The 21,275-nt window shown below is 44.2% G+C and overlaps 1 protein-coding gene and 1 long non-coding RNA gene across 5 annotated transcripts in view; both read left to right on the forward strand.

Moving 5' to 3' along the window:
- The first annotated feature begins 9,548 nt into the window (after positions 1-9,548).
- LOC306648647 overlaps positions 9,549-21,275 on the forward strand; it is a 392,598-nt gene continuing 380,871 nt past the window's right edge. Inside the window, exons 1-2 of one of the 2 annotated variants that reach the window (XR_013760427.1) lie at positions 9,549-9,855; positions 20,165-20,230. This is a non-coding gene — a long non-coding RNA (uncharacterized lncRNA). The remainder of the gene's footprint in view (positions 9,856-20,164; positions 20,231-21,275) is intronic. The other variant, XR_013760428.1, reaches the window with a different exon arrangement.
- On the forward strand, positions 12,572-16,499 carry LOC306647577 (cullin-4A-like; the record flags this gene model as incomplete). Of its 3 annotated transcripts, none has more annotated exons than XM_079117057.1 (3): positions 12,572-12,719; positions 12,812-12,927; positions 16,225-16,499. In XM_079117057.1, the coding sequence occupies 3 exons, from the start codon at positions 12,572-12,574 to the stop codon at positions 16,471-16,473; spliced, it is 513 nt and encodes a 170-aa protein (XP_078973183.1). In that variant the 3' UTR covers positions 16,474-16,499. The 3 variants fall into 3 exon arrangements, with proteins under 3 accessions (XP_078973183.1, XP_078973184.1, XP_078973185.1); XM_079117058.1 differs by having other exon boundaries at positions 16,371-16,471; XM_079117059.1 differs by having other exon boundaries at positions 16,374-16,471.

Consider the following 21,275-nt stretch of genomic DNA (forward strand, 5'->3'; position numbering starts at 1 on the left):
CAGCTTTGTTAATAGGCATCTGCTCATTATTGCTACATGTTCATTGTGAACTGTAGGTTATGGTGTTGAGCATCTTCAAGGTCATGACCCCTGCTTTCTTTTGTTTATTTGCCTTGTATGTATTCCTCCCCAGGTAAATTTTATTAGAGTTTATCATGTGTCCAGGGAAGTCTGTCTACCATAATGCAATGAAGCAACCAGTGCAATTAGAGATGTATGACTTAAGTGAAGTGATGTCTAATGAGCATTTGGACATCTTTGGTGTTTTTAGCCTGTTTTTCTTTTTTCTTTTTCTTTCTTTCTTTCTTTCTTTCTCTCTTTCTTTTTTTTTTTTTTTTTTTTTTTTTTGAGCTTCTCTTTTTATTGTTGGTACTTAGGAGTACTTTATGTAATCTGAATGTGAGTCCTTTGTCAACTATGTGTATGCAGATACTCCTAGTCCATGGCTTATACTTGCACTCTCTTCTTGCAAACAAATCACCTTTAAAAAATCTCATTTATTATTTATACTCTTTCCCCTATGGTTTTTACTGTTTACGTCTATGTGTCTTTATATTAGAAGAGTTACCTCACTATTTGGGACACTGAATTTAGCAGTGCAGAAGCTTACTGGCAACTGAATTTCCTTTTTCTTGAAGGTGATTAGGTGTTTTTACCTTGATTCTTCATGGATTTTAGTCTCACGTTTATTAGGCAGTCTTTTGGTCCTGATGATTGGGATGATTTCTTCCTACAATATGTTGTCTTTTCATTATAATTATTTATGCTTTATTGCTAGGACTCATTCTTAGATGTTAAAACAGTTTTAGGTATTTTATCTGAAGTTGGATTTCAGCTTTAGGGGCTCTGCTTTTTGTATATTGGATCACCTCTCACTTTCCTTTTTTCTTCCAATAATTTCCATCAGTTTTTTCCAGTTTGTTCTATTCACTAAGTTCCATATTCTCTTTTTCCACACTATACTTTCTGTGGTATTTGTTGTATTTTGTGCTTCTTGTAGTTGATTCTTCTTTCTAAAGTGGTTTTGCTCATTTTTCTTTCATTTTTGAACTCTACTAACTCCCATCTCTAGTGTATTCATCACTTTGTCCCTTTTCCTGCAATCATGTACTTGTGCAGGGGGTCTGACTTTAGAGCACTGGACAAATTGCAAATAATTTTTTATTCCTGTTGGAATCATGTGACAATTATTCTCTTCTCTGGTGTCTTTCAGTGAGTCTTCTTTGTACATATGAGAATTTGGCACAGTTTTCAAAACTTGAAGCATCTTCAGACACAGTGTTTCTTATTTATTTATTTATTCAGCATATAGAAGAGTTTCTTGGAATAATGTCACTGGTAGTTTCCTGTGAAATTGGCTTTCCCTGGGCAAAGGTACATTTTTTTTTCTGCTCAAATTGAGATTATTTCTTTGTAAATTGGTCCCTTTGAATTGCCAGGCCTCTGCATTGCCAGGCCTAAGCAGGTTCAGGCGAACTGCTCTCAGCTGTGACTTACCCAGTGTCTCTCTGCTGCAATTGACGAATACAGCCAAGCTCTCTGCTTATTTTATAGGTCAATACTACCTAGATACCAGGGCCCATCAAAGTATATCTTACAAGAATAAGGGTGCAAAAATCCTCCACAAAGTACTAGCAACCCAAACCCCATAACATATGAAATGAGTTCTACATGATACAATTTGAACATATCCCAGGAACACAGGTTGGCTCAACATCCCAAAGTCAATTAATGTAATGCATCATGTAAATAAAATATAAAAGAAATCACATGATCATCTCAATGGAGAAAATGGACTTTTGAACAAAAGTCAATAATCTTTCACAATGAAAACATTCAAAAACCCAGGAACAAAATGGAATTTCTTGAACATGACATAGAGCATGTAGGAAAAAGCCACAGCTAACATCTTACTTAATGATCAAAGACTGGCCCTTTTCTCCCTAAGAGCAGGAAGAAGACAAGGATGTCTAATTTTGCCACTTCCACTCAATGCTCTGGGGTTTCTTCCCCAAGGGCATTCAGGCAGGTATGTTAACAAAGTTTTCCAGGTTTGAATAGCTGTAAAATGATTTCTATTTGCAGCTTTTATAATTATCTATGTAGAAAGTTTAAAAGAATCAACACCAAAACAAAACAAAACAAAACAAAACAAAACTCACAAAAAAAAAATTCACAAAAAAGTTAGGATCAGGGCTGGGTATATATATGTCAGTTGGTAGAGTGCTTGCCTCTCATGCACAGGGCCATGGGTTCAATCTCCATCACCAAAAAAAAAAAAAACAAAAAAACAAAATGATATATATCAGTTGTACATTTGTACACGTGCATTAAACAATTTCAAATTGAAATGAAGAGGGCAGTTCCATTCATCAAAAAGAAGAAAGTACTTAGGAATAAAATTTAAAAAATAAATTATACTCTGAAAGTTACAGAATACTTAATCAAAAACTCGTACATGAAATTCATAGCTACATCTTTTATAATAGCTAAATCTTGGAACCTGCCATCACTGGAGAATGGGTAAACAAGGTGGCCTGTCTATATGCAGAATATTATTCAGCCTTAGGAAGGAATGAACACATGGATGAACCTTAAAAACATTCTGAGAAATGAAAGAAGCCAGTCGTGAGTCTGCATATGAATGATTCCATACATATGAAAATCACAATAGGGTAATTTATAGAGACCAGAGAACGACATCCCTAGACCTTTTTTGTATTTGATTTAGAGATAGGATGTCACTGAGTTGCTTAGGGCCTTGATAAGTTTCTGAGGCTGGCTTTGAACTCGACATCCTACTGCCTCAGCCTCCCACACTGCCGGGATCACAGGTGTGCACCAGCATGCAGCCCTGGATCACTCTTTATTTAAATCTGGAGACATGCAATGTGTGGAGGGTGGGGAACAGCTAACACATTATTCAATTGACTTGAACGGTCGCATATATGTATAAACACACCAATAACCATCGAATTGTTCACTTTCTATATTTTTTATCACCTTGAATGGCCCACATGTCTCCATGCCTCCTTTTACTACCTCTTTTCATATCCTTCCTTTTTACAGAAATGGCAGCTCTTCAGGGCAATGAATATTTTTTGTTTTCTTTGTAACATCACCACGACATGCATACACGTTTTTTTCTCAAGTCCTTTCTTCTTCCCAGATAGAGGTGTATTTCAGTCCACAGCTTGTGCCCAGTGCCTTGCTTTCTTGCAAAGTGAAAGACACAGACTGAAATCTGCGTCCTTGGCCCAATTCATATCACTCGCTTTACATGAAAATTTCACTAACCCCTGAAATTGGGTATAAAAATTACTCAGATCATTTGCATTCATTGGAAATGGAAAATGATAACTGAATTTCAGATTTTCTTTTCTTTTGAAGTGGAGACAAGGGTATTTGATCCAATTAAATGCAAAGCTGAGTCTGTTAGTGATTTAAGTGTAAGGAAGAATGTAAATAGAAATCTGAAAATGTGAAATGGGTGAAATGTGGGCATCAAAACCAACTCAACTTTAACCCAAAATGTGGTCTAAAATGGCAGAAATGAGTGTTTGCCAATGTCTCATCTCTTAGATTCATTTCTAGAATCATACAGAACTGTGTCCTTCACATTTCTACTTCCCTATCAGAGAATCACAAAGTTAACATGTCCAAAACAGTTCTTGATTTCACACCTCTTCCCAAATGCTTCTAAATGAGAAAACCAAGTACTCAGTAGCTCAAGCCAAAATTCCATTGGGTCATGATTGATACTTACTTTTTTCTCATCCCCCACATTAGCAAGTCCTCTTTTACCCCAAAATGTGTGTCAAACCTGTCCATTTTGCCTTATCCTGTATGCCTGCTGTTTCTAGTGTAAAGACTGTCATTCCTATCTTTGATTACTACATAGCCCACCTGGTTTATTTGATTTCACTCATGCTCTACCCAATCTACTTTCCACAATTTGAAATTTGTGGTGTTAGACCCATCAGTAGGTTTCCATGGTACAGAAACATAGATCCCAAATCTTTTGCCTATGTGGCCTGTAAACCTTATATGATTTGGGAAATGTCTACTCTGCATCCTAAATCCAAACCCATTTCCCCTTCACTGGCTGAGCTGCAGTCACACTAGGCTCCTGTTCATGACACAGTCCACGTCTGGTTATTCAAGGTCTTTAGTGTTACAACCCCTTCTGGTAACTCTTCCGCCCTGCTGGTCCTTACCCTCCCAGCTCTAATGTTACTCTCATCCCTTCCCTAACAATTATGCCTCGGGTATTCACCCAACCCCACTTACTTTTATCAACTCCTTATCTTTCATATTATTTATCACAATAAGAAATCACCCCATTTTTCCTCTTTTAGTTCTTTAACTCTTTTTCTCTGACTAGAATGTAAACCTAGGCAATAGCCTATCAACTTACTGTTCATAAGAGCTTTAAAGGAGAGCAAAGCCAGGCAGGAGTAAACTTCAACTTGCAACTGTTGGTATCATCATCTCTGTGCCTCAGGAGTTTTCCAGAGCTGTGAAATAACTGCTGTGCCTATGAAGGACCAGCAGGTCACAGTGAAGAGGAATTATATCCCGTTGGTATATAAATAATCTATGAGAGAGAGAGGAATGATTCTGAGACACATGTTAGTTCAGAAAATCTTACCAGTCAGAATTATGGTGGGGGAACCCTGCAAGGTAAGATTGAAGCTAGGATGAATGGGTTTGCATGTTACTCAGAGGTTTAACAGAAGACCTAGAAAGTAGAGTTTATTTAAAACACTGCAATAAAAACCTAAGTCTCTAAAGACTTTAGTATAGAAATTAATATGAGGAAACCAGGAAACTAATACCTAAAGTCATTATCTCTAATTGATTTCTCTCCACAAAAATGCTGCTTGTATCATTATTTAGTGACAGGATAATTACAAATGTACGACCAACTAATCAGTGGTAAACAATGCTAGAAATGATGAGAAATTAGATCTTGCATACTATTACCAGTTCATGCCAAAACAGCAAATTAAAACTGTATTATTATATTGCCATTTCATTTTTAATAACTTAAATAATTTTTTCATAGTAAGCAGATAGAAGTTTTCAGATGTATTTTCTTTTTTCTTTTTTTTTTGCCATTGCTATTATTTTTATTTGATAATATTTTGGTTTATATTTATTTATTTATTTTTTGTGATCTTTCATTTTTTTTATTGTAAACAAATGAGATACATGTTGTTTGTTTGTACATGGAGTCAAGGCATACCATTTGTGTAATCATAAATTTACATAGGGTAATGTTGTTTGATTCATTCTTTTTTTTCCCTTCCCTCCACCTCTCCCACCCCTCTTTTCCCTCTATACAGTTCTTCCTTCCTCCATTCTTGCCCCCTCCGTAACCCTAACCCTAAACCTAACCCTAACCCTAATGCTAACTCCTCCCACCCCCCATTATATGTCATCATCTGCTTATCAGCGAGATCATTCGTCCTTTAGATTTTTGAGATTGGCTTATCTCACTTAGCATGATATTCTCCCATTTCATCCATTTGCCTGCAAATGGCATAATTTTATCGTTTTTTATGGCGGACTCATATTCCATTGTATATATATGCCACAGTTTCTTTATCCATTCATCAACTGAAGGGCATCTAGGTTGGTTCCACAATCTGGCTATGGTGGATTGAGCAGCTATGAACATTGATGTGGCTGTATCTCTGTAGTATGCTGATTTTAAGTCCTTTGGGTAAAGGCCAAGGAGTGGGATAGCTGGGTCAAATGGTGGTTCCATTCCAAGCTTTCAGATGTATTTTCTAACTAGGAAAAAAAATCTCAGTGTCTGGAAATGGAGACAACTGTTACATTGTTTTAAAATATAATGTAAATCTACCTTTTTTGTTAAAGCTATGGCAAGCTAACCCTACCATGTAAGCACATGTATTGCCACTGTCGGGAAGTACCCTAATATTTTATGATTCTTTGTAGTTTTGAAATAACATGTGGACATTTAGATGTGGAACCAAAATCTCCTCCAGCCATCGTCTATTTCATCCCATTCATCCTCATTCATATACGCAAGCACCCACCATGAATTTGTCCAACTTTTCCTACTTTTTATACATTTACATACATACCCATATTCCTAACTTAGTATACATTAATGTTGTTTTTTTATTCAAATTAAATACATCATTACATTATATGCATCATCTTCTCCTTGATTTATTTTTGTTCAAGATCATGGTTTTAAGACCTTCCTCTATTAATGTAGATGTCATTTGTTGCAGCAAATTGTTCCAGCATATAAGAAATTTTATTCACCCTTAATGAGAGAATTTTCCTTAATGATAGGCATTTCTGGCTTCAAGAAATCATACTGCAGCCAGTCTGAGTGGAGCAGACATGTAATCCTAGTGGCTCGGGAGGGCTGAGGCAGGAGGATTCTGAGTTCAAAGCCATCCTCAGCAAAAGTGAGGGGCTAAGCAACTCAGTGAGACCCCGTGTGTCAGTACAATTCAAAGTAGGGCTGGGAATGTGTCTCAGTGGTGGAGTGCCCCTGAGTTCAATCCCTGGTCCCAACTTCCCACCCCCTCAAAAAACTCATACTGCAAAGAACATCTGGTTCTATTTCTGGCCATATACATATATAAATATATTATATACATAGATTAATCACCTTTTTAGTGCATCATGAATAAAATAAACATAAGGCTACTAATCCACAAATATTTAGGGGAAACTATAATATGAAAGACAGTTTAGAACCTATAAAGATATGGATATAAGGTAAAGACAGACATTAAGAACCAAAACAAAACACTCAACAGTAGCACAGACCTGAGTATTATGTCAAGGAAGCAACAGGTATCATAAAAACTCTTTTGGAAATGAACAATAAGATACCTCTTTAAGAAAATATTTTTGGAGGCACAGGGTCCTGCTGTTGTCCTGGCTGGTCTTGAATTCTTGGGCTCAAGCATCCTCCTACCTCAGCCTCCTCCATAGCTGGGACTATAGGGCATGCTGCTATCTGGCTGACTTTAAAAGTTAAGGCCTGGCTTGGTGTGCGTGCCTGCATTATGAGCTACCTGGGAGACTCAGGCAGGCGGATCACGAGTTAGAGAACAACCCAGGCAATTTAGCAAGAGCCTATCTGGGGGAAAAAAGGCATATATAAAAAACAATGGAAAAAAAGCGATAAAAGATGAGGAAACTAGCAGATAAAATGAGGAATGTTAACATCCAGCTGAAGAGTTCCAGAAAAAAAAAAGTGAGAAAAGTGAATGGGAGAAAATTCAGTGGACAAATATGAGATTTCAAGAGAAATACAATTCATGAGTCTTCAAAATAAAGAGATCCACTGAGTGCCCTGTACAAAAGTGATTAAAAAGACTCACACCAATACACACCTCTGTCACGTTTAATGAACAGGTATGAAGAGATGATCCTATATGCTTCCGTGGAGAAAGAAAAGAAAATATTAAACTGTCATGGCATTTTAAGAAAACAAGGCAAGCTTGAAGACAATAACATAGAATTCTCTTAAAATTCTAATGGAACACTATTTAAACTCAAATTCTAAATCTAGAATTTTAGTCACCCAAAAGAGTTAGAATAAAGACATTTTTACAATTGTAAATGTCCCTAAATTTTACCTCAAATTAACCTATCTATTGCATTTGTTTTTTGTGATGTTAGGAGTTCAACCCAGGGCCTGATGCATGCTAGGCAGGTGCTCTATCACTGAGTCACTTTCCCACTCCCTAAAACCTATCTTAAGGTGATAGAGAAGGATTCACACACCCCCACCCCCACCCTCTCAAAAAAATCAGGGACTAAACAAAGGGGAAAAAAGCTACAGGAAACCAATGACCCAAGAAAAGGAAGAGCTGAAGGAAATTCTCGAAATGATCAGGTGCTGGTTATGTATTTATCATCTTTCAATCCCTCTAGAACTTACTTTATGCTGGAATTCTGTAATGCTAGGACTCAGAGTCTACAAACATCATTTCTCAGGCTCTTATTTACTGAAAACCTTAACATACTCATTCATTAACTTCATAGTGGAGAGGTCTCATAGAGGCCTTATTTTAACTAAGAAAAATTAACATCACTAGTAATGGAACACGTTGATATGTATCTCCTGAGAGGCTAAAGAACATCATTTATGTGATATTTCTCCCAAAATGTATGAGCCCAAGTTGAAGAACATTGTACAAAAAGAATGTACTTTGAACATGCCAGAATTATGAACAGGTGAAGCCTGCAGTGGTGGCTCAGGCCTGTAATCCCTGCTACTAGGGCGGCTGAGGCAGGAGGATGGCAAGTTCAGTCAGGCCTCAGCAACTTGGCCAGACCCTAAGCAACTTAATGAGACTCTGTATCAAAATAAAAACTAAAAAGGACTGGAGATGTAGCTCAGTGGTACAGAAAACAAATAATAAGGTGGTAGATTTAAACCTACATCATTTAGTAATTTAGCGAATATACAGAGAAGAGTATGTGCCTGTACTTGAATTTTAAAAATCGTGGGTGGACACAATAGCTTTATTTTATTTTTTATGTGGTGCGAAGGATCAAACCCAGCGCCTCATGCACACTAGGTGAGCGCACTACCACTGAGCCACAACCCTAGCCCTACTTGGACAAAAGCAGCATCTCATGACAATAACTTAGTCTGAAATGTTATTTCTTGCTTTAAAAGGCATGTTCCTTTTGCATTCCAATCCATAAATACACCTATTTTAACATAAAATTCAGTTTATGATGTTTATCAGATGACTTTTTTTTTTTTTTTTTTTCTTTTTTGGTGGTCGTGTTGAGGATAAACCCACAGGTGATCTACCACGGAGCTACATCCCTTTCCCTGTTTTAAGATTTGCTTTCAGAGTAGGTCTGTGCAAAATTGCCCAGCCAAGCCTTGAGTTGGAATCCTCCTGCCTGAATCTCCCGAGTAAGTAGGCTGAGAGACACGCACTACCGCGCCCGCCTTAATTCATAATAAATATACGTATTTTAATATAAAATTAGTTACGTCCTCCCACGGTCAACCTTCAAATAAAATTGATGCTTTAGAAAGGTGCCCTTTTATTATCAATTTACAAATGCCTGACATGAGGTTTGAAGATTTGAAAAGATGCAATCCCAATGCCCACATTCACACCCAGTCACAAATGGGATCAACAACTCACTATCTTTGGACTCTTCTCAGCCCTGCCTGGGGGTTCGCTTGTGCACACAAGCACCCCAAAATCTGGGCTCTTCCCCATCGCTTCGTAGGTCGATCAGGGCTTCACCCTCACCCTCTGCGCTGTGCGAAGAGAGGTCTGGGCTTGGACCTCATCCCTTCTGCAGTGTGAGGGCGAGCCAGCAACTCCAGAAGTGTCTTACAACCACTATTTTTGGGGTGTGTGTGGTGGTGGGGGATGAACCCCGGCCTTGTGCATGCACGACAAACACTCTACTACTCAACTATATCCCCAGCCCGCCAGACGTCTCTTGGGCGCAGTCAGTGACTACATGGGCCAAGCCGGGTCTCCAAGCGCAGAGGGATCATTCCCTTGGCGCTGGCTGTGTCTTCGGCCTGGGACGACATTTCCCATAGGTCCTGAGTTTCGAAGCTACTTGCGTCCTGAACCGGCGTTACGTCGTCCTGGGGTCGTCCTATGGCAATGCAGCTGCCTGGGATGAGTAGCACCGTAGTGCCGGGCGCGCTCCACCTCTGATCCGCTTGTCACCGGGCTCTGCGGAGACGCGGTAAATGGGAGCAAGCCCCGCTTTCGTCCTGAGAGGACTAGGAGGGCCTGCGGTAGGGCTCTGGACTACATTTCCCTGAGACCCCGAAGGTCGACCCCACGTGCTGCGGGATTTCAGGTTCCTCTTTATGGTTTGGCGGGACAGTTGGCTTAAGTGTCAGCTGCTGAAAGGCTTTTGGAATCCAGTGAACTTGGCCAGTTTGTACCAGATCGGAAGTAAGGAGAGCCTAGAGTGAGGAGTGTGGCTCCGGTCCTTTTGTGTTTGCAGCGAGCTGAAGAGAAGGAGAGGCAGAGATTATGATGGTTACTGTGTGTCTTCGTGGTGCGTGATTGTGACCTTGTGTGGTGATGACTCTGGGTTCCCAGAATGGATGTGTGACAGTGACTTCCTGACCGAGCTACACTGCGCATGAGAATGTGCAGAACTGGTGACTGTGGTTGGGACTGTGTAACTTTGTGTGTTTCAACCCCGTATGTGCAGAAGTTGAAGGTCTGAGACCGGTGTGGGGCGCCTATGGCTTTACTGTTGCGGCTGCGACTTGTGTGACCCCTCGGGATGTTTGTGTGAGAGAGGAACAGAGACGCCCTCAGTGGGATCCAAGTGGGTTGGAGTCACTAGGGTGAGTCAAGTAGATGCTGTCCATTAACGAGTTGGTTACCGGTGGTGCTTGTATAAGGCATATGATCAGGGTCGTCTGTATTGAGGAACTGGAAGGAAGTGGAGAACTAGTCCAGGGGACTAAGCCCTTCTTTTCGGTAAGAGAAAGTTACATCTGTGTTAAAAATGAGGCTGGGGCTGTAGCTCAGTGGCAGAGCGCTTGCCTCACATATGTGAGGCACTAGGTTCAACCCTTAGCACCTCATAAAAATAAATAAAATAAAGGCATGTTGTCCATCTACAACTACACAAAATTTTAAAAAAATGGATGAGGGAACAAAAATTGTAATAATTCACTACAACAAACTTAAGTATTAATTGTCTATCATGAATTAAAAATATTTAAAATGCAAGATTTGGACTTCAGGCAAAGGAGGCAGGAAGAAATTAAAATCTATGTGAATGCCCAAAGTACCTTTTTATTTATTTATTTTTTGTGGTGTTGGGGATTGAACCAAGGACCGTGTGCATGCAAAGCAAACACTCTACCAACTGAGCTGTCCCTAGTCCCAGAGTACTTTTGAAAATAGGGGTGTTTTCTGTTCAGTGTTAAGTTGCAGACGCGGTATAGCTGACTGTTGATTACTCTCCTAAACCTTGACTAGAATTATACTAATAAAAAATTGAAGGAAATAGTCTTCAGTAAATACAGAAAAATAAAATTACAGCCCTGTGGTAACTTGGGCTTACTGCTTTTCCAGACTCTTTTGATGTGTATTTAAAAACATTTTTTTTTTCTTTTTGTATTTGGTTGTCTAAGGACCTTTATTGTATTTATTGGTACATGGTGCCGAGAATTGAACCCAGTGCCTCACACATACTAGGCAAGTGCTCTACCACTGAGCCACAACCCCAGCCCCTATCTGTATTTTTTTGTATAACATATTTGAGACCATATCGTGTTGGATGTTCGTTAGTTACCTACTTTTTTCCCCATATCATTAGCTATTGTTTGCCATTGGATTTTTGAATACTTAGAATTCCAAGCTGGAATAGTTCATAATCTTCCTGTGGTTTAAAAGAGTATGTTGAATATTGCCTAAGCAGTTCTGGTATTTGCTGTCCACCTGCTATGACTGATCACCTTATCTTTCCTCTCCCCGTGACTGTGTATAGTTTATTTTCTTGTACGCTGGATTTTACATCAATGAACTACACTAAATTTCTTTTAAGAGCAAGCGGGGAAGCTCCAGAGAATGGGGAGAAAGGTGATGTGCTTGTGCCCAGCGAGTAAGGGGGAACTTGGAAGCGGGAAGACTTGCGTGTGAAAGTTCAGCTACTCCACGTCCAGGCCTCAGTCATCTCATGTGATTGTTCTAATAGCCTCCTTACTCATCCCCCTTGTTCCTATGTTGCACAACTAAAGTTCCCTAGGGGTTCAGGGTGTAGCTCAGTGGTAGAACACTTACCTGGCATGTGTGAAGCTCTGGGTTCTGTCCCCAGCACTGCAGGGGCCAGAGGGGAAGAAGTTTCTTCTTAACACAGCAGCCATCCTGATCCTTCCAAAATATGTCAGTTTATGCCACTCCTTAACTTAAAACTTTCCGTGGCTTCCCTGCTCCTCCAGAATAAAAACCAGTCTCGGCCCCTGCGCCCAGACGCCGCGCACGTTGGTTCCGGAGGGGCGGCGCGGGGCGGACCGGCGGGGCGCCTGGGACTCGAGCGCCTGGCCCGCGGGGCGTGGTAGGCCGCACGCAGCTGCCGTTGGCTCCGCCCGACTCCGCGACCGCGGAGAGCTAGCGCGCGCCGGAGCCCTTAGGACTGCGAGCCAGGAGGGAAGGCAGGCCGCCAGGAACGTGTGCCCGCGTTCCCGGCTCACGGGGAGGTCCCAGTCCGCACGGGAGCCCTCGGCCTGGGGTGTCCCCGCGCGTTCCGCGAGACGATGTGGGAAGTCCCCAGCCCATTTGGGAACACGCTCCCCGCGCGCCCGGCCCTTGGTGTGGCGGCGTCCCGCGCGGCCGAGCCCTCAATGGGGAGGTACGCGCGCCCGAGCAGGGGCGGGCGCGGTGGCGGTTGGGCCCGGGCGGCGCGGGCGCAGGTGGCGGGGGCCGCGGCGCACGCGTCGGGCGCGCACGGCCGGGGCGCCGGGGCGGAGGAGGAGCCGACGCGCACGGACTGAGCGCCGGGGCGGAGGAGGAGCCGGCGCGCACGGGGCGGGGCGGCGTCTGGCCCAGCCATGGCGGACGAGGGCCCGCGGAAGGGCAGCGTCTCGGCGCTCGTGAGCCGCACCAACGGCCTCACCAAGTCGGCGGCGCTGGCCTGCGGCCCCGCCAAGCCGGGGGCCTCGGGCGACTCCAGGATGCTGGTCATCAAGAACTTCCGAGGTGGGTGCGCGGCGGGCGAGGGCGGCGGGGCGCCCGGCCGGCCCGGCCCCGCGGCCCCCGGCCCGCCGCCCGCTGACCCGCCTCTTCCACAGACAGGCCGCGGCTGCCGGACAACTACACCCAGGACACGTGGCGGAAGCTGCACGAGGCGGTCAGGGCCATCCAGGGCAGCACGTCCATCAGGTACAACCTGGAGGAGCTGTACCAGGTGAGTGCCACGGGCCGCCGACGCCGGCGGTGGGGCAGGGCGGCCGGCCGGCCGCGCTCGCAGCCGCAGGTGTCTTGGCCGCGCGGGGACCCGTACCGCGCCTTCCGGCCGCCGGCGGGAGGCTCGCGTTGCCCGCGGCGCCCCGCGTCCTGCAGCGCGTCCCTGCGGCCGGCGCTGCGCCGCGCGGGTTGGCGGCTGCCCGGGCGCCTTCCGAGCCGCTCCCTGGCGTTTTGCCCTGATTCTTGGAAGTAAGGTTTGCAGACTGGTTTTGTTACTTTTAAAGTAGTGATGTTCCATTTCTAAGTGGGAAAAAAATGAGCAGAAGCACATGTTGCCGTTTGGATACTCCACTCGCACGTTTTTCTGACGTCATGACTAAATCAGGGTCAGGTAACCCGATGTTTACTTTTTACGTGACAGTAGATCATGTAGTTATTTCTGTGAAAGGCTTGAATTTAACATTTTTGTCTGAGCTACAAGTGAGGGCGTTATAAAAATTGTGGAAAGTACAAAAAAGAACATTTTAATCACCTGTCCCACCACAAAAAGAAAAGTATAGGTTGAGCATTCCTAATCCAAAAATCTGAAGTTTTCCAAAATCCAAGTTGTTTTGAGTAGCAACATGCTGCCAGCAATGGAAAATGCCACACCTGCCCTCATGTTGACAGGCTGCAGTTAATACAAGGTCCAGCTGAGCAGGGTGGCACCAATCTGTGGCAATCGTAGCAGCTTGGGAGGCTGAGGCAGGAGGATCACAAGTTGGAGGCCAGCCTGGAGCACTTAGCTCGACTGGTAGCAACTTAGCAACTGATCGGCTTTCTCTCCCTGTGTGTGGCCAACACGGAAGACTATGTCTCTAATAAACCTGCTTTTCAGGTGGCTGTGCAATTCTCTCCCCAGCAGCCTGTGGAGTTCCAGGTGCACACCTGTCTGTCTTTGATCTTAGCTTTTCTCGGAGGTGCAGTAGCCTTTCACTGTGCTTCTGATTTGCATTTCCCTACTGATGCTAAACTTCTTTGTGTGTGCGTGTTTGTGTGTGTGGAGTTTTTGTTTTTTTGTTGTTGAGTTTTTTGTTTTGTTTTGTTTTTTGCCATTCCACGCATCATCTTGATAAAGTGTCCCTTTAGATCTCTTGGTCATGTTTTGCTGGGTTGTTTCTTTGTTATTGCAAGTGTGGGTTCAGCATTCTCAGAATACAAGTTCCACAGCAGCCTTGCACAAGCTTCCTCCCAGCCTGAGGCTTGCCCACAATCCCCTTAGCTTATCCCCTAAAAGAGCAGTGGTTGTCGCGTTTGAAGTCCATCATGCCAGCTTGTTCTCGTCTGGGTTGGGCTCTTAGATCCAAGGATACTCTGCCCTACTCTAAGACCATAGAGATTTCTCCTGTGGACACTTCAGTGTTTGGGTTGATGTTTGGGCTCACGGTCTGTGTTGCATGAATTTTTGTGTGTATTGTGAGGCTAAAGCCAAATGTGGCATGTTCTGCAGGTGTCTGCTCTTGACTGGCGCTGCCTGTAGAAAGCTTGTCCTTGTCCCCTGAGTTGCCTTTGGTGCCTTGTCAGAAGCCTTTGTCTGTCAGGGAGTGGGCATGAAGACTGGGCAAGATGCAACTGGCTGTTGTGGGTCTTTGCATTTTGTGAATTTTAGTTATATATTTTCAACTTTTCACCAAAACGTTTGCTAAGATTTTGATTGAGGTAACATGTAATCTATAGATCAGTGTGGCATCTTAAGAGAATTGGCATCTTAACTGTCAATCATAGGGATAGCATTTTGTGTATTCATAAGGTGTTTTTTCATTTCTCTCAGAAGTTCCTAGATTCAGTGCAGGACTTTCGTCTTTTGTGAAATTTGTCCCTAATCATCTCACAGTTTTGATGGTGTTACAAATAGCATTCTTAATGTTGGCTTCTGATTCTCTGTGATATAGAAATACCTTTGGGGTTTGTATTTGGTCTTGCTGCTTTGCTGGCCTAGTGTACTTCTGCTGGACTTTCTGAACCTTTGTTGTGTGCACATACTTGTGTGGCCTGAGTGAGCCAGTTTTGCTTTCTTTTCTCTTCTGTGTCCCTGTTGTCTCCTCCCCTTGCCTCACTGCCCTGGTGGAACCTGCAGAGGCGGGCGAGTGGCATGGGAGGGGCAGCCTCCTGGTCTTGCTCTTGGTCTGGGGAACTTGCCCCTGGTGCCTGTAAGGGCCATGCTCCCAGATGACGGGGTTCCTTCTCTTCCTAGTTTCCTGAAAGTTTTTCCCACATCTGTTGAGGGATGGTAGAATTTCTGTTTCTTAATTTACTAATTACGTTAGTTAACTTTTTCCAAATATACAGCCATTCTTGTCTAATTGGGTTGCACGCTTAGTCTTGATGTGTTCTTTTTTTTACATGATGTAAGGTTCACTTTGCTACCTTCTTGTTAATGTTTGTGTCTCTATTCACAGGGATACTATGTGTTATTTTCTTGTTGTATCTTTGTCTGGTTTTGGTGTCAGAGTAATGCTGGCCTCAGCTGTTAAATGTTCTCTCCCCTCTGCCTTCTGGGCATTTGTACAGAATGCTCGTCTCTTCCCCAGGCCCTGGAGCGGACCCCCTGGTGGAGGTGTCTTGACTTTTGATATAGTCGGTGCCTGAGTCCACCTGGCTGCTCCTGTTGCCCCTTTCTTCCGGGCCCTGGTCTTCCACAGCATCTCCTTTGCTGATACCCCACATTTCCTCTCTGCATTCAGTGTGCACCTTCCTGTATCTGCTATATATCTCTGCTCGACCTGGGACATGTGGGGCTTAGTTGTGGTGGCCATTTCACTGTCCCTGCCTGCCTGCCCTGTCTTCCAGTCAATTCTGAGCTGGGTTGACTGACTGGTGTTTTCCCCACCAAGTGTTTTCTTTTCTTCCTTTCACATCTGGTCATTTTCAATTGGATGGCAGACATGAATTCTAACTGGTGTGCTGGATATTTTTATATTCCTATAAATATTCTTGACCTTTGTTCTGGACACAGTTAAAGTATTTTGCAAGCTGGTCTTTCTGAGTCTGGCTTCCAGGATTTGTGTGGCTTGGCCAGAGCAGTGTTGTATTGGGGCCGATTCTCCACCCCTGCGGCCAGGCCTTCTCAATACCCTGCCGTGGCTTATCATCCGGCTGGTGGGAAGCCGCTTTCCCAGGGCTGCTGCCTGCATCTTCTGGACAGTTTTCCCTGGGCTGGGTAGTTTGCTCACCACAAGGCCAGACCCTGACCAGTACTCAGGGCCCCTGGAGATCTCCTTGCTCATCTCCAGGTCTCTGATCACACCTCTCCCCTCAGGGCCCTCATCTCGTGGGCTCACTGGGGCCTACCACGGCCTTGGAACTCCTGAGCAGGAAGCAGAGCAGTGGGAGCCATCCACCTCTCAGGTCCTGTGTTCTGTGGCCCAGAGTCCAGTGCTTTGTGTTCTCTTCCTTTTATTCCAGCAGAAGTGCTGATCCAGTCACATGCTTCTGGCCAAGTGACTGCTTTCACTCATTGCATCTTAGCCAAAAGCAAGAATCCCACCAAGTATCTAAGCACACATAAGCTTTGGTTTAATAAAATACCACATCTTCCAGCTGGGGCCGCTACTTCTGTCCAGGGCTGGTCATGTGGTCTGGGTTGCCCTGGTGTTTTTTCCTCACACCATGGAAGTCCTTTGTGTAACATCTCATAAAACAGTCACTACAGAGAGCGTCATGAGTAGCACCTCCAGGTGTCCTGGGTGTTGGTCTTGAAGCCTGAGGGCTGGGAATGCGTACCCCAAAACATCATCACCAGACGCCCTCCCATTGCAGCGTGTCCACAGTGCACCAGGCTCACACGGGGACTTGTGGCCACTGCTGGCGGTCGTCTCCTCTGCAGAAGAGCTCTGCCTCTGGTGCTCTGAAACCAGCTCCCAACTCTGGCTTAGGTGGCATAGTCTCTGCCTTGCCAGGAAGTCTTGTGTGTAAATTCCAATTCTCACCAGTTTGAAAGGTTTTGGTTTTGTGCATTGCTGGGTCCCCCTGCAGAGGTTTCTCAACTGCCCGAGCCCAGCAGAGACACAAGCCTGCAGCTGAGGCCCTGTCTCTGTGGCTGCACCCTGCTGCTGTTTCTGTCTGGTGGAGGAAGGACAGGAGACGGTCTCACATCACCTGTCCGTGTCCTTGGCCTGCGAGATCCTTTGGAGGCCTGGATCTTTTCCCTTTGCTTCTAAAGACCCTGCTGAAGAAGGCGCGCGGGATACTGCAGACTGTGCTCCCAACCTGAGGGAGGTCAGCCAAGGGCTGGTTCCGACTGGACACGAGCCTACAGGACAGCTCTCAGTGAAGCACTGCAAAGACTGGCATGAAAAGGCCCAGAGCATGGTGGACAGATGGACACATTACCCGATGGGCCCATCTAGACAAACACGTTAATAAATAGCACGTCCAATTTGAGGTTAAAACAAAGGAGAATGGACCATCTCCAATACCTCAGACCTAGCGGAAGGATGTCATAACCAGCCGGTCTGCGCTCAGGCTCCTCCCCTGCTGGAAGCTTGTGGAGACCCTGGAGTCGAGTCCACCTTCACGCTGGCGAGTTCACCGACTCCTCCAGGGACAGCCGTTCCCTGGGGTGTGAGCAGTGCGCCCACGCCTGCTACAGCAGCGGGTCCACCAGAAGCCGGCTGTGGTGGAGGGTGTGACATGGGTCTGTGTGTCATTGTGCCTTCATCCGTGGAGACTTCCAGCTGTAGTAGCGTCCCCCTGCTCTGCCCTCAGCTGCCCTCATGGTGTCCACACGAAAGCCCTGTGTCCTCCAGAACTGGCATGCCCAGGGGTGGATGCTGTGGAGCCCCCTGCCCTGCAGCTCACTGCTCCCACTCTGACTGCCAGTCCAGGGAGGCACTTCGTTTCTGTGGCAGTGGACACGGGGGGTGTCTAGGCAGCAGGAGGGCAGCATGTGGTGCCACAGTCTGCTTGTCATAGCTGGTGCTCAGGAGATGCTGTGGGGAAGAGGGATTTTCCTGCTGGACAGGAGAGCCACTGCATGCAACCTTCACATTGAGTCCTGCTTCTGGGTTGGTCCTTCAAGATGCCAGCAGCCACAGCACACCAGCCCAAAGCACCCACCAGAGCAGGTGCCGCCTATGTCACGAGAAGACCTTTGGAAGTCACAGTCTGAGAAAATCAGAAATCTCCGGCCGAGGGCAGACTCCTGCGCTGTGCTATACAGGGGTGCAGTGCAGGAGTCTTCCAGGATCTCTGCCAGCCAGGGTGATGAGCAGGGAGAGACAGGCCAGCTGTACAGGATGACTGGGTCATGACTCAGCACCCCCGCAAACCTCTGCTCCCTCGGGGTCTGGCTGCGCCTTGAGAGGTCCCCAGATTCTCAGTGGTAAAGTCAGAGTAAGTCCCAGCGTGCCTCGTGTGGGTAGTGTGTGTCGAGTTGGTTTTAAGATCTGGTGCTGACATCATGTCCCAGTGGGGACAGGTGTCAGGAACCTGGGCTCCAGCTCAGGAGTCGGGCACCCAGAAGTCAGTCCTGTCCAGTAGCTTTTTGTGGAGGACACGCTACGCAGCCTGTCTGGGTCCTCGTGTGTTAGGTGGTTGCAATTTGTGCTGGCTGTGTTTGTGGGAACCCCTGGTGACTGGCACTGGAGCAGAGCTTGCCAGCAGCCATGGGTTCTCAGGAAGAAGGTGATGGGAGACCTTGGCTTGAGTCACAGACATGGTGCGAAAAGGGCAGACTGAGGATGGGGAAGGGCATCAAGCAGCAAGAGTCGCGATGGATGGGAATCCTTATTTCTACCCTAAGACAGACCATAGGGGAAAGAAAACGTATGGACTTTTTATTCTTTGATGGTAAATCTGCTTAAAAGAACAGATTCTGATGTTTAATTGTCACCCTGTGGTGGTTCTTATCTTACATGGTGGTGATCGCTGACTTAACGTGATTAGTACTGTGTCCCGCAGTACTAGTGTTAGGTGTTGCAATTAGCACTTAGCACTCCTACTGTATTTTTATGACCCTTTAACCTACCTTTTTTCCCAGGAGAATATTATATTTGAGTTAGATTATTTTTCTGTTATATCTCAATTCTTTATATCCTGTCTTTTTAAATGATTCAAAACTAGTTGGTAAAAGAAAAATAAGAAAATAAACACATTTCTCTTTAAAAAAAAAAACAAAAAAAAAAAAAACCCAGTCTCTACAGTGGTCTGAGTCTCTGTTACCACTCTGCTCTGATCTAGCATTTTTTCTTAATTCTGCCTCTCTCTGTATTTGAGATTGCTGGTTCCCCTGCATGGAATTTTCTCACTCCTGCTATCTACATGGTTTATTCTTTTGCTTCCTTCAAGGCTTTCTTCACACGTTACCAAACTGGAAAAGCCTTCCCTGAGAACATCTCAACAAACGCACAGTCCCTGTCCCCCTTACCATATATATTTTTTCTCCATAGTTTTTATCACCAATTTATATATCTGTTTCCCCCATTTACACCAAAATCGAAATTATATTTCAATGATATTCCACTGTGGTCCCTAACGGACAGGAAATTTGGCTTTGTTCGTTATTGTATCAGTAGCATGATAAGCTAGGCCTTGCTGTGTTAACGATGACCAAATATCAGTAGTTTAACACAAAGTTTTTATTCACATTACATATCGGTCACAGAGCTTTGTACTTGTCTTCCTATCTGGTTGTGTAGCTAGATATTCAAGGCCTTGGAGTCTTTGTTATGGATTGGGTGACCGCTTAGATTTAGTCATTTAAAATAGATACCAGAGAAATCAAGAGAGATTTAATGTTATGAACTTGGTGCGTGAATCTGGACGTCTGTGTGTAGATTCTGGATGTGTATAGGCATTCAAACTTGAGGTCTTCATTTTTAATTTAGGTTGTAAGCAGAGTAATGCTGCTTTAGGAAACTCTCGGGGTAATTGCAAAGGGAGAAGTAGTTGGAGTCCTATTATTGTACCCACCTGTAGTCCAGATTAACATTTTGAGATTAGGATAACAATATGTCTGAATTCCTCCTGCTGAGGTTTCTAGGTCCCTCTCAGTATTGGAGCTAATCTACCCAGAATGCATTCCATCTTGCTCTTCTTAGGTTCCCACATACTTGGGGAAGGCTAGGATTTGTTCTCATCAGTGTGTGTGTGTGTAGGGAAAAGTAGGGGTAGGCGGCATAGAAAGGATATTGGAAGGACAGCATAGAGTCATTTGAGTATATCTGGGCGCTTTTTAAATTTTCCTCTTTCCCCCACAGTTGCTTTTTGTGGATGCTGTACTTTTCCAAGAGAGGGATCCAGGGAAACACAACTCAGGTTCTGAGGTATGTGTTCAAAGTCAACTCCAGGTGAACTGATGTATCTTCCTTGAAGTATAGTTTTTTCCCTTATTTGTATGAACGTTTGTTTTCTTTATCTAGAAACTTCCTCGCTCAACTTGCCCATGAACCCATCTCAGATCTTCTCATTCTGTTAGGATTGTGCCCAGCAGCACAGTCTTGTCCATTAGTGTCCCACTCTTTGAAAGTGTGTTGGTGGTTGCAGTGCTTTATAATGGAGCCTGAATGCATTCCCTCCAGGGAAATGGTTCAGACTCCCAGATTAGACTTGGGGTTTAAGTAGCAATGATTGTTGAGTGGGGTAAGCAGTCCCCACAAACATGTTCATTTTTCTTAATTTTTGATTTCCACTTTTACGAAAGCATTGTATAATATAAAAGAATAATAGAACATTTATGTATGTAATACTGGAATAGTAAGTACTGTAGAAGTCCCTTTTGTGCCCTGCCATCCCCCTCAAAGAATAACATCCAAAGAAAGTGGTTTTTTTTTAACATTTAAAAACTTTTTTGATGGACAGCATGCCTTTATTTTATTTATTTTTATGTGGTGCTAAGGATTGAACCCGGTGCCTCACACACGCTCGGCAAGTGCTGTGCCACTGAGCTACTGCCCCAGTCCCAAAGAAAGTTTTATGTTCATCATTCTGTTGCTCTTAGAGTTGTTTTATGACAGCTTTAAGAGGATATTATTAGGTTTCTATATTTGGAACTTTTAAACAGGATTAGCATATATGCATTTTTGAACACTGTAGACTCTTAAAGTTGTAAAGGAACTCAGATTTTGTTCAATCTAAGTATCTAAGAGAATGGAATGGTTACATCTTGTATTCCTAAGATGAAATACATAATCAGTTTTTGAAAGGTTATTCAGTAACTTGCTTTGTAAAGAAAAATGCCTATGATTTCATCTAATAATGAAGGTCCTTAGTATTTAGTATATATTTTAATTATGCCAAACTCCTTTTATGTGCAATAGAAGTTTTGTTTTAATTTTTGTAGATTATGTCTTCCTTTAATAGGAAAGAAGG

This window comes from Sciurus vulgaris (genome assembly GCF_902686455.1).
Source record: "Sciurus vulgaris genome assembly, chromosome: 17".
Lineage (NCBI taxonomy): Eukaryota > Metazoa > Chordata > Mammalia > Rodentia > Sciuridae > Sciurus > Sciurus vulgaris.